Here is a 14,093-nt window from a genome sequence, read left to right as displayed (position 1 = left end):
CAGCAGAGTAAATAGGGTCCACGTGAATGCTGCTTTGCAATAGTGATCGATATCACTCCGGCACCCACAGAAACATCAGTGTGTGTTGCAATTAACACTTCAAAAAGCTCATAGTTTCATCATGCTATTATTAAAACATTAAAAATAAATCGAACTATTCATCCAAGGCATGTATAACATGTTGGCCTTTCAGGTGAAATACCTGTGAAAAAGGTCGCTTTTGACCTCAATTTTTTTTTTTAATTTGATTCCAAGAATATCTACATATTTACCCTGACAATTTTCTACAACCTTAATTTTATTTTCATTTTTATATATTCTATTTTAAAAGTGTTCTTGTACTTATAACTATAGAATCAATCAGTTTCAAAATGTCAGAAACGAACTGGTATGTCTTGGCCCAAGTGAAAATTCATACACTTGTGTAATAATAACCCCTTCTTGGAAAACCCCCTTTGCAAAATACCACTGGAAAGAGAAAAATGCAAGAAATTAACATTCACTTAATTTTTAACATATTAGAAAGTGTTACGCTTTCTTAGACTATAAGTGATTATAATTTTTTAAAAGGAGACACTGTGGGAAACATACATAAGGACTTATTACCTGTTATTTTTTGAAAAATATAATTTGTAGCACTAGCTAAAACATTTATTCTAAAATGATTTTTAAACAATAATGTATTGTGTAGTCAAAAACCTTTTTCTCATTTCACAGATCTAACAAATTAGCTATTAAGAATGAACTATTGTTTGACAATCAAACAGGAGATTTTTCTACAATTTTTCCATGTATTTTTAGTAATTCATAGTTAGCTTGAAATAAATGATTTCAGGAAACTATTTAGGAGCTAATGATTTAGAAGGCTCCTAGGTTAAAAGCAATAATAATAATAATACTCTGATTCTATATATCTTTTCTCCTATCTTGTCAGTTTTCAGTCATATAATTAAGAGATTAAAGTTTATTCAAATTAATTCCATTATAAGAACTTTAAAAGACTTTGAGGCTGGGCACCGTGGCTTTGCGCCTGTAATCCCAGCACTTTGGGAGGCCAAGGCAGGTAGATCACCTGAGGTCAGGAGTTTGAGACCAGACTGGCCAACATGGTAAAACCCCGTCTCTACTAAACACACAAAAAAGTTACCTGGGTGTGGCGGTGCATGCCTGTAATCCCAGCTACTGGGGAGACTGAGGCAGGAGAATTGCTTGAACCTGGGAGGTGAAGGTTGCAGTGAGCCGAGATCACGCCACTGCACTCCACCCTAGGTGAAAACCAAGATTCCGTCTCAAAAAGACTGAGATAAGTGGCAAAAACTTAGTTTCAAAAGTACTGGTTTAGATTGAAATGTATTTCAAATGTTAAATAGGAAGTTAATTAGAGTAAGAGTTGTGACTAAAGAGTAGAAACGCTGAATTGGTCATTTATCATTGGGGTCAATTATAATTTCACAATGATCCCCATAGAAACATTATTTAATTTAGGGATCACTGTTTTATGTACAATATCTCTTTTATCCTGCCCTGATAAAATTTTTCTCTTTTCTTAAGGTATCAGATACACACCGGACTTCAACATTCTATCATAAGACCTACTCAACCCAACTGTTTACCTCTGGACAATGCTACCCTACCTCAGAAACTGAAGGAGGTTGGATATTCAACGCATATGGTCGGAAAATGGCACTTGGGTTTTTACAGAAAAGAATGCATGCCCACCAAAAGAGGATTTGATACCTTTTTTGGTTCCCTTTTGGGAAGTGGGGATTACTATACACACTACAAATGTGACAGTCCTGGGATGTGTGGCTATGACTTGTATGAAAACGACAATGCTGCCTGGGACTATGACAATGGCATATACTCCACACAGATGTACACTCAGAGAGTACAGCAAATCTTAGCTTCCCATAACCCCACAAAGCCTATATTTTTATATATTGCCTATCAAGCTGTTCATTCACCACTGCAAGCTCCTGGCAGGTATTTTGAACACTACCGATCCATTATCAACATAAACAGGAGGAGATATGCTGCCATGCTTTCCTGCTTAGATGAAGCAATCAACAACGTGACATTGGCTCTAAAGACTTATGGTTTCTATAACAACAGCATCATCATTTACTCTTCAGATAATGGTGGCCAGCCTACAGCAGGAGGGAGTAACTGGCCTCTCAGAGGTAGCAAAGGAACATATTGGGAAGGAGGGATCCGGGCTGTAGGCTTTGTGCATAGCCCACTTCTGAAAAACAAGGGAACAGTGTGTAAGGAACTTGTGCACATCACTGACTGGTACCCTACTCTGATTTCACTGGCTGAAGGACAGATTGATGAGGATATTCAACTAGATGGCTATGATATCTGGGAGACCATAAGTGAGGGTCTTCGCTCACCCCGAGTAGATATTTTGCATAACATTGACCCCATATACACCAAGGCAAAAAATGGCTCCTGGGCAGCAGGCTATGGGATCTGGAACACTGCAATCCAGTCAGCCATCAGAGTGCAGCACTGGAAATTGCTCACAGGAAATCCTGGCTACAGCGACTGGGTGCCCCCTCAGTCTTTCAGCAACCTGGGACCGAACCGGTGGCACAATGAACGGATTACCTTGTCAACTGGCAAAAGTGTATGGCTTTTCAACATCACAGCCGACCCATATGAGAGGGTGGACCTATCTAACAGGTATCCAGGAATCGTGAAGAAGCTCCTACGGAGGCTCTCACAGTTCAACAAAACTGCAGTGCCGGTCAGGTATCCCCCCAAAGACCCCAGAAGTAACCCTCGGCTCAATGGAGGGGTCTGGGGGCCATGGTATAAAGAGGAAACCAAGAAAAAGAAGCCAAACAAAAATCGGGCTGAGAAAAAGCAAAAGAAAAGCAAAATAAAGAAGAAGAAACAACAGAAAACAGTCTCAGGTTCAACTTGCCATTCAGGTGTTACTTGTGGATAAGCGCAAATATTTCCTGTTTGGTTAAACTTTAATCAGTTCTTATCTTTCATCTGTTTCCTAGGTAAACCAGCAAATTTGGCTCGATAATATCGCTGCCCTAAGCGTCAGGCTTGTTTTCATGCTGTGCCACTCCAGAGACTTCTGTCACCTGGCCGCCACACCGAAAACTGTTCTGCTCAGTGCCAAAGGTGCTACTCTTGCAAACCACGCTTAGAGTGGAGATGTTTGTTTCTCTTGCTCCTTTAGAAAACGTGGTGAGTCCTGAGTTCGACTGCTGTGCTTCAGTCAACTGACCAAACACTGCTTTAAATTATAGGAGGAGTACAATAACCTACCATCCACAAGCATGCTAATTTGATGGAAGTTACAGGGTAGCATGATTAAAACTACCTTTGATAAATTATAGTCAAAGATGTGTCACCTCAAAGGCCTTGAAGAATATATTTTCTTTGTGAATTTTTGTATCTCTGTCGTATGACACTTGGGTTTCTAAATTAATTCTATTTCTCATATATATATATGTTTCTTTTCCTGTGAAAAGCTGTTTTTCTCACATGTGAACAGCTTGCACCTCATTTTATCATGCATGAGGGAATGGCAAATAAGAATGTTTGAGCACACTGCCCACAATGAATGTAACTATTTTCTAAACACTTTAATAGAAGAACATTTCAGTATAAAAAAAACCTAATTTATTTTTACAGAAAAATACTATTTTGTTGTCATAAAAAGTTATGCAAATGACTTTAATTATTTTATTTTTATTTCCTGCATACCATTAGAAGAGTTTTATTTCATTTCTTCAAATTACCAAGCACTGTAATACTATGAATTACTGTAATACTGTGCGAATTCATAGACTATAAAAACATCATTCAGAAAACATTATAATCATCATTGTTCAACCATGATTTTGAATGTAATAAGATGAATATATTCCTTACAAATTACTTGGAAATTCAATGTTTGTGCAGAGTTGAGACAACTTTATTGTTTCTATCATAAACTATTTATGTATCTTAATTATTAAAATGATTTATTTTATGGCACTAGAAAATTTACTGTGGCTTTTCTGATCTAACTTCTAGATAAAATTGTATCACTCATCCTAAAAAATAAAGATCTTTACTAATAGGCAGTTGAAGGAATGGTTTGCTAACAACCACAGTAATATGATTTTACAGATAGATGCTTCCACTTGGCTATGACATGGAGAAAGATGTTCCCATATTAATAATATTATTAATTATTATAAAATATAAAAACCTAACATTTATATTAGGTTGGTGCAAAAGTAGTTGCAGTTTTTGCCATTAAGAGTAATAACCTTACTCTTATACAAAGTGGACACTGTGGGGAGATACAGAGAAATGGAATATATGGATCCTGCCTGGAGTAAGTTATCTTGTTTGGAAACCACACATGCAAACGTCATGAGGATAATTAAAGGAGTATTATCAGTAAAGAAGTTTATCATGGGTCACCAATGAGCATAGATTGGTGTGGTTCCTGTAGACCCTGGTGTGTTCTTTGAAGTGCCCTCTCCTAATACAGAGGCCTCGAAGCCTCGCGGTATACACTTGAAAAGTCACAGATAGCTAGAATTGTGATCTTTGAAGTTATAACTGTGATAAGAAAATGTGTGGTGGTATGACAGCATACCATTAAACACATTTATATCACAGCTCAAAGGACTGATATAATACATTTATATCACAGCTCACAATTTCTGAAAATGTATTAAAGAATCTGTAATCTAGCACTGAAATTACTAAATTGGATAAGATGATTTAAAGGATTTTAATTTTAATGTTTTATTTCTAGAATATATGGCTCCAGTTTATTTTATAGTATAAAGTTGTATTTCCTAAAGTTTGTGTTTTGTCGACGGTATCCTTTAAATGAGTCTTAAAAATAAAGGCATATTGTTCATGTTTTCCTTTCCCAGTGGCACATAAATAACATGTCTTAAAATAGATAGTATCTTATACACTTTTAAAAAATAGACATCTTTACACTAAAAAAGAATTCTGAAGAAAGTAAGTTGGGGAGATGTTGGGTTAAAGAAAGTCAAAGGAGTCACTTTAATGCAGATGTTTGTTAGAATTTTTAAAATCTTAGCTTGCATTGTAACCCTGACAGAAGGAAAATGTTATACAGTATTTCATAATTTCACCATAAAACTGTTCTCTGTGGCACAATGCACAGGACTAGCATTCTGAGGAACTATACTGTTATTGGAAACACAGTGTAAAAATAGAATCTTCTAGAAGTTCCTAGAAAGACAAAAAAAGAAGCAAAGAGGCAAATTAGGATTATGAAATACCAGTAGGTATCACCTATTGTGGTGTAATTCTAAGTTCTCTATAAATGATTATAATCTTCTCAGTGAAAATAATTTAGCCCACAGTGTTCTACTGGAAATGGCTTCATGGATGTTGATTGCTGTTTTAAAGAGTACCTGCCACCTGCCCAGGGCTCTAGGCAGGATGTGGTTTACGAGAAGTCTCAGTGTCTTGCCCTCAAGAAATTAAAATCCTTTCTAATAGTCATATATAAGTCATGAACAAAAATGTTTCTAAAAATGCTGTTGGCAAATCACTAGGAATTTCAAGATGAACAGGAAGGAAAACACTGTGTCGTTGAGTTTTGTGCCCTAATCACTGATGCCATGTTAATATGGGGAATTCATTCTCAGGTGTTAGTTTCCTAAACTGTGATCTTCAAGATGCGTTTCTAGGCTGCCTGTGGTTCTTTCAAGTGTAAACTGCACCTCTTTCAAACCTCTGATCTTTCTTAGGGCTTCAAAAGAAACTTCATTAGCTTTGTCAGAAAATAATTTTTGAATATGGCTGTGTTTCTGGGTTGAGAACGGATATAAAAACATTTTCTTCCAATGAGAACATCAACAACGAAAATATTTGTAGTACCTTTCAGCCAGTGAAAACATCTACCCCGGGTCTGTCAACTGTCAGGTCTAACTAAAGAACTTGTTTCATCTGTTTTTACATACTCTTTCTTCATTTTTCTAAACATTGAATGGATAGTTTTGTTTTCTTGACCAGGCCCCTTTTAAAATTTTTAAGCACAGAGGATCACTGTCATTGATAGTTGAATAATTATACTTTTTTGTACTTTGAACATTCCTCTGTGAGAATATACCATATTAGCGTGCATGTCTCCACATTATTTCTTTATATTACTGAACAGTATTTTATTATATAGATATGCCATTTTTTATCCTTTCACATGTTAATGGACACTTGGGTTGTTTCCAGCTTAAGGCTAATATAACTAAAAATGCTATGTATTTTCATGTGCAGGTGTTTCTTGATTTTCTAAGGCATATGAATTTCGCGTCAGGATTAGCTTCCTAAGCATTTTATTCATACCATTTTTGAACATACAAATTGTGAATTTGTCAGTAGCAGAATGTGTGATGTTGGCAGGAAAAAGTTTCCTTGCCAAAAGCAGCACAATTCCTCTATGGTAAACTGATAGCTACTTTATTTCCTCATGCAATGACTTCATAGAATCCATTCACTCATTCAATAAATGCATGCTGAATGTTACTCTCTCAGGCAATGTTGTAGGATCTTGGGATATATAAGTGTATGAAATGAATAAAAATTCTTACCCTTGGGCAGGTTATCTTCCAGCTGAGTGAAGCAGACAATAAATAATAAACACAACTAATTATAACATTATATACTATATAAAGTAGTGTGAAAAAAGAGTAGATCAGGATAACGGGAGGATTCACTCTACACCAAGTTTATCCATCCACTCATTCAGCATTTGTCAAGTGCCTCGTGTAATGGTGTGCATGGGATGTCAGGCAGAGTCCTTGCCTTCGGGTGTGCCCCTGCCTTTTTAGTGTACATTCTCCTAGAAGATGCAGCCATGAACCCAATAACCAAACACCTCATCCCTGCCATCCTCCCACCATGGCTATCCCACTTTCCAGCTTGATCTTCCTCGTTAGCATTTAATATGCTTCAGATTTTACTCACAAGTTTTCCTTATTGTCTGTTTCATTCCCCTAGAATATAAGCTTCTTAAGAAAAGTGATTTCTATAAGTTCTGTTTACATGTGCATGGCCAGTATATAAAATGGTGTCCTACTCATACTTAGCACTCAATGTTTTTGAGTGAATAAATAAGATAATCACATTTATCCATATGTTCAGCCACATTTGCCTAAGTTTCCACTTTCTATTTCTGGTACAGGGATTTCATTGTTGAAAAATAGAACTTATCATCCTTAATACCTTTAGCAGCAATGATATGAAATGCAGAAATTTCTAACACTATAAAAAACTAACTCTAATATTGTATAGTTATAGGAACATGCTGTTACAGCAAAAGCAAAGCAAAAATTATACAAAATTGAGAGCAAATTTTATCTATCATCTTTATTACATAACAGGATAGAACATGATTATTCTAACGCTACTTGGAATATTACAGAATACATTAGCTTAAATGAGTTCCCAGAAAGAAGAGATGAGGGCTTAAATTGTCAATAACTTTTTGTACCAAATCATGAAAGGAAAAAAATATAATTAGCAAATAAACCTCTATGTCTTCATAGAATTATAAAGCCAAATGGAATATACCTCACATCCTTGGGTATTCTATTACAAACCTCTCCAATATGGCAAAGCAGAAATTCTGCTTTTTTAAAGATATATTTTTCTTAAATATTTTACTAGTCATAGCATCTCTATGAATTTGGTTGATTCATTGGTTAAACATGGTATTATTTAAAGCACAGAACCTGAATGTTGCCTTTGGGGATTAGGTAGATTTGAACGTATTTACCTAACTTTCAATTTCATATCTATGATTTGAAATTTCCTTATATTCAAATTTACTGCAATCCTGTAACATTTTTTGCCAGTTGGTTTATGCAATTTCAGGTAAAATCAATCCCAATAATTGAAAAACAAACAACAGAATAGCAAAGGCATATTAGAAATGTCTACCCATCCACTCTTTGTAGAAATTATTCAGCTGATAATTGTAAATAGAGAGCATCTTATTGCACAATCAAACAAAAGTAAAATTTGTCTTTCAGTATAAAAATCCAAAAATAATTTTTAATATCACTTCCATCATATTAATCTTTCTAGAAACAATGCTTTAAGAATTAAAGTCCTTCCACTCCAGGGTTGAACATGGAGGATGAAGAGGGAATACCTTCAGCTGACCTTCTAAATCCTAAACAACTGTGAGAAAAAAAACTTTTTATAACCAAGGTTTTTAAAAAGTCTTGATTTAATTTAGTATCTGAAATCATATTTTTTATGTCATCATCACCAGAATTTCCAGAGGCTTCCTTTGGGCAAACAGCATTAAGTCCTCAGTCAGCGAGTTATTCTGTCTCTAAGGCAGATCCCACTAAAACTTCTCTATTTTTAGTTATTCCTGATTAAATAATCCCCTCTAGCACCTATGAGGTGGGGAATTACAAGCATAAAAAGTCCTGCAATTATTTCTACTATACAGTCAGACATAATAGCAACAAAACAATACAGTGTTTTATTAAACTTTTTTTTTCTTTTCTTCAAGTTATGCTCAAGATCCTAACAGTTAACATAGTGTTTCAGAGATTAAGGTAAACAGCTTCTGAGGAATCGTGCTCTCTCCCAGCTGGGAGCCATGGCGGCTGCAGTGGCAGTGGAGACTAGGTGAGGTGGGTGGAGAGGTTTTTCCCCTTACCTTTTTATTTGGCCCCTTGCCTCTGCACTTCTCAGCATCCCGGCTGTGCTAGGGCTATTTCTTTCTGAACTCACATGCAACCATAACTCCACATTTTCCTTTCTTGGCACCCTTCTCCATACCCAAGTCCCACATCCGTTTCTGCCACAGAACTAGGCACATTATAGCTATGTCCAACACAACAGAGGTATCAACAAGTGAATTCCTCCCTTCCAAAGTTCTCCCAGCATAAAGGGATGAATGTGTAGAGCTATCTCAGCCTTCTGGTGACGAGAAGACCTGAGCCCCACCCCTAAATCTTCAAGGAGCTGAGATCAGAGTGGGAGTGAGCAATCAGGAAGCCAACAAATTGTTCCCACCTGAGTAAGTGAGCGACCTCTCCCTTCAGGTCCAAGCAGTTTAGCAGCTGCAATGTCCAAAGCCGCTTCAGCTTTGGGAACTAATTAATGCTTTCTCTTTCTGCCCAGAAGAGAGAGCAGTGAATAAGGTAACTTCTAACTTCTATTTGGAACCTATCCAAAGCCTACCTTGTGTATTTCTTCTCTTCTTACATAGAGGAGTGAACAACATAGATTTCTAACATTCTCTACCCACCCACCAAAAGCCCAACGTTGGGAATTCCTGGACCCTTTCTTCTCTTGCTAGGAGAAGGCAAAAATTAAAAGCCTTCTCTAAAACCTAAAACCATTTGGGCTGCTTGTTCCAACCTACCCCCAGCCTTCAACCAACAGTTGTCTTCCAATCCTTTCAATCTGTCTGCTATTGGCTCTTGCTGTCTTCTTTCAAATCCTGTTAGTTAGCCTGGGGGCCATCCTCTATCTCTTTCAGAAAACCACGTTTCAAACAGGATCCCATTCTTGTCAGTAAACTTGGTAAGTTTTTATGATCTGTATTTATTCCTTGTTATCCTGAATGCAACCATGAAGTTTCTGGAACTCAGAGTCATCATTGTTCATTACAGCAACGGCAGCAGTGTCACATAGGTGATGCAAGGAAAGCCACATGTTTAGCACTACATGTACAGGAGTCGCATCATAGGAGAGGAAGCCTAAAATTATGAATCTGGAAATATATATATATACACACACATATGTGTGTGTGTGTGTGTGTATACATATAAAAATATAAATAAAATGCCCCCCCTCTCCTCCCTTCCTGAGAGAGAAACATTTGCTCCCTGGTCTTTTAGAGTCCTTTGGACTGTAAATAAATGTTCTGAAGAAAAGAGAGGGGAAAGTACCCCAAAATGCAAACAGTTGGCTCTGACAGAAATAAGTTTTATTACTCTTTAAGAGCAGATAATTCCCCATGTAAGACACTTCAACGTCCGAGCTTGTCCTTTGACCCAGGTGCCAGTAACATTTGTCAGAAAGTCCTAACTATGCAGAAACATGAGAATATTCACTTTCTGACATAGATCAGTGGTTGCAGATGGAAGTTGAAGCAGGGACTGACAGAAAACAGGTATGAGGGAAACTTCAGGGTGAAGGAGGTACCTTAAAACTGAATCGTAGGGATGATTGTACATCTGCATGATGTACTAAAAAAATCACTGAACTGTATAGTTACAATGGGCAACTGTATGACATGTAAATTATTCCTCAAAAAAGCTGCTAAATGCAAGCCAGGAGCTAGAATAATTATTCACAATAAATATAACAACAAAAAGTCTCCAGAATATATAATGAACTCCTACACATCAATAAGAGAAAATAATGGAAAGAGTCCTCACAAAAGATGACACACAAATGCACAGTCAATATATGAAAATGTGCTAAAAATCATTAGGCATTAGAGAAGTGTAAATTAAAATCATAATGCTATGCCAGTACATTTGTATCAGAAAGGCTAAAATGAAAAAGATAGTACCAGGTGTTGGTAAGTATGTGGAACAACTGAGTGGAAGTGTTGGTGAGAGTGTAAACTAATATAACCACATCAGAAAACGTTTTGGCTGTATCAATGAAAGTTTAACATTTATATCCCTATAACTCAGCAATTTTATTCCTAGGAATATACCCTGGAGAAATGCGTGTATAGATATTCACCAAAAATCATGTAAAGATATAATTCATAGAAGCACTATTTATAGTATCCTAACACTGAAAAGCACACTTAATTATTCATCAGCAAGAGAATGAGTAAACAAATTGTGATATTCTCATATAATGGAATGTTATTCTATTGAGGGGGACGTGTTGAGGGGTTACTAGAAGGGGCACAAGAGGGACTTCTGGGGTTCTGCTAATATTTTTGTCTCTGTGCTGCTTGTGGTTATATGTTCAGTTTTCTAAAATTCATTATCTATATAACTAGAGTTTATGTACTTCTCTGTGTTTGTTATACTTCTCACCACTACCGGAGTCTACGATATATATATATTTATATGAGATATATATATATATCATAGCAATTCCACTCCCAGATATTTGCCCAAATCCAGGAATAAAACTAATACATGCCTAGCAGAGTGTCTTGCACACTGTAATATTCAATTAACATGAAACACAGAACAGAAAGGCCTAATTTACCCACCCTATTTTTTTTTAATCATATTAACCAGCATGCAGAAATTTCTGGGACCTAAATATCCAGCCCTAATACATATTATAGATGACTACCACCAGGGGTCATGCTAGCAGGTTTGTTTCAACAGGTTGAGGCTGAATGTAATTAATTTTATAATTTTTAATAGTTTAAATCCAGTTTTTTAAAATTAAATTATAAAACAGGTGATGTGAATAATCATATTGAATGGTAAGTGCAATAAAATCTACATATGCGTTGAATTCACAATTGAGTCGTGTCCAATATTACAGTCTAACCTCAATTCCTATCAAATAATTTAAGTTAAAAAATAGTGGGTCCCATATTTATGGCTTTCTGATTATAGAGTCTTCTACTGAGGTAACATGATTCCCCTTGAATTCTTCTCTATTGTTCTTATCTTTGTAGTGACTATCCTTGTATTTCTCTGCATTGCTCCACTCCACCCCACCACTATTTCCTCTGCCTATTCATCTCTCCCTCCTTCTCTAGCTCTTTTCTCTTTGTCATCTTTATTTTCCCTTCTCCCTCTTTGTAATTATAATCTCTTTAATATTTTTAAAAACTAACCAAACTCATATGTTGAAATTTAATAAATTAGAGTCTGTGTACCTATCTTTAAAAAAATCTTTGAGCAAACTTTTATACTAGGATGCATATTTCCACATAGCCACTTATATTCCAGCCTAATCTAAGAGTGAAAATGACTGTTGACCAGAAATTAATACTTTTACCGATAGTCAAAAATAGTGATCATATTTCAACAATAGATAACTTTATTTACTATTGCCAGAAAGACTCATAATCATCTTTGTGTGTATATGTTTAATTATAATCACACTTGATTGAATTACAGTTTCCAAGAATTAATTATGGCTGTTAGTGGCTATTAAATGAGAAAATGTGTTTGCAGCTCAAACATTTGTCTTGTTATGTTTCCTAGTGGAAAAAGGCAAATACTGACAGGATGTCAGTTTAAGTGAATTCATGTTACTACCCTGCACAATAAAATAATATACAAGGCTGTGCTTTGTGAATTGTGAGTTACATTAGTGAATATCATTTTCTGATTGCCTGCATTTTTCCTATTTTATATACATGATTATTTTTGTAAGTAAAATTAATATAAAATTTAATTTGAATACTTGTGAATAAAGAGATGTAGCATTGTTTTCTATTAAACTACACTAATCCTCTCAAGCAAAAAGTAGTTTATTAAATCATATTCCATTAATTTTAAGGTGTTGATGCGTTTGTCATATTACCTAATTAACACTGTGTTATGGGAGAATTTTTGTGGCATATATTTTGAATTACTTTCAATTGTCTTAAGATAACTGAATTTGAAGAAACAATAGCTATTTTGTTATCTAACTTCACTTGTAAATTTCACCTACTCATTCTTACTAAAAACAAATAAAAATTTTAATAAACTTCAGGTTATTAATATACTGTATTTCTCCTTTTCCTTCTAACCACCTTTTGACCATTATTTCTACTATAAATCATTTCATTTTCTTTACAATTCATAAACAAATCTTGCTTTTCATCAAGATTTATTTGTTGTGAACAATTCATTATGAAACAGTGAACATTATGAAAAATATTCTAATTTCCTTATAACTTGTTATTAATGCTAATTTACTCCATAATTTATTTAACCTTTAAAGCATCTTTCTCTTTTGATATTTATCTTTAAAATCCTTTTGTAAGCAGCTGTTTACTGAGTTGAAGCATTTTATTAGCTTATTTGGATGCTGTACATGCTCATGAAATACTGCCAAATAAATCCTTGAAAATTTACCCGGTAGTTGCTGTCTTTTCTCTTACGCTAAAAAGTATTGTCTATACTATTTGCATGCAAAATATACATTTCTGAAACCTGACTCTAAAGTCTGTCATTTCAATTAACTATTCTCAAATGATCTAACGTGCCTTTATCCTAGAAAATGTACTGTTAGTAGTGTTCCTATTATTATTTATTTTTTCTTTAGAGAACTTTGAAGTATCCTTCAAGATACGATTCTACCATAGCTCTTAGAAATAATAGCAATAGGGTCAAATTTGCCCTATTTTAATCATTCACCTAGCTCTCACCTCACATTCACAGCATGAGTTGTCTTTGAAATTCTCTAGTAGCAGGGATTAAGCCAGTATTACAGAATGAACTCCATCTAATTGTGTGTGAAAAGAGAGAAAATGCCAATTACATAAAAACATCAATGACTTCATTTCATTTATTTTGCTCCCTTTCTCTGGATCAAACAGGCAATCTTGATATATAAGAGAAACCAAAATAGGTAGCTAGAGGCTTCACGTTGCTGGTGTATATCCTCTACAGAGAAAAACAACAACAACAAAACACCAATGTTTTACTAGTCAGACCAGATTTTTCGGGGTTTTTTTAAGATGAGAAAAACGACAACTTTGTAGGAAAGCTGTGATGCTCTTAGACCAGCTATTTGTACAGAGGCTTAGTTTTCTACAAAAAGAGAGAATTGGACTAAATCAAAACAGGGGAGCAAAAGGCAAAATTGATTTTTCACAAATCATAATGTTTAAAAATAGATGTCACTGATCCCCTCAAGCTTGATGCATCCCATCTGAGTACCATCTGAGACTAACCTCATCCTTTGGCTGTAGGTGGTTAACAGAGCAACAAAGAATAAAAAGCCTGAAATCAATCAAATGATGAGTTCAACCTTACTTCTCCTCTCCTCTCAGTACCTCACACTTATTCTCCAGCCTGGAGAGACTCGTAGGCAGGGAAATTGCTGTACCTATGTGTTTATAAAAATATAAAGTGATAAATACGTAAGTGCAAGTAATGATAGAATATTATTGCTAATAATAGGAATATATTATTCTT

General features: G+C 35.3%; 1 protein-coding gene across 3 annotated transcripts in view; it reads left to right on the top strand.

The window, feature by feature from the left end:
* The window catches only part of ARSJ (arylsulfatase family member J), a 77,012-nt gene extending 73,002 nt beyond the window's left edge, over positions 1-4,010 (top strand). For 2 of the 3 annotated variants that reach the window (XM_074040354.1, XM_005555756.5), the window contains exon 3: positions 1,552-3,091. In XM_074040354.1, the coding sequence (XP_073896455.1) occupies positions 1,670-2,953 (1,284 nt within the window). In that variant the 5' untranslated portion in view covers positions 1,552-1,669 and the 3' untranslated portion in view covers positions 2,954-3,091. Of the gene's footprint in view, positions 1-1,551 lie in introns of all 3 variants that reach the window. The other variant, XM_005555757.5, reaches the window with a different exon arrangement.
* The last annotated feature ends 10,083 nt before the right edge of the window (positions 4,011-14,093 follow it).

This window comes from Macaca fascicularis, chromosome 5 (assembly GCF_037993035.2).
Source record: "Macaca fascicularis isolate 582-1 chromosome 5, T2T-MFA8v1.1".
NCBI classification, from domain to species: domain Eukaryota; kingdom Metazoa; phylum Chordata; class Mammalia; order Primates; family Cercopithecidae; genus Macaca; species Macaca fascicularis.
The sequence above is the reverse complement of the archived record's forward strand: the minus strand, read 5'-3'. Positions and strand labels throughout refer to the sequence as shown.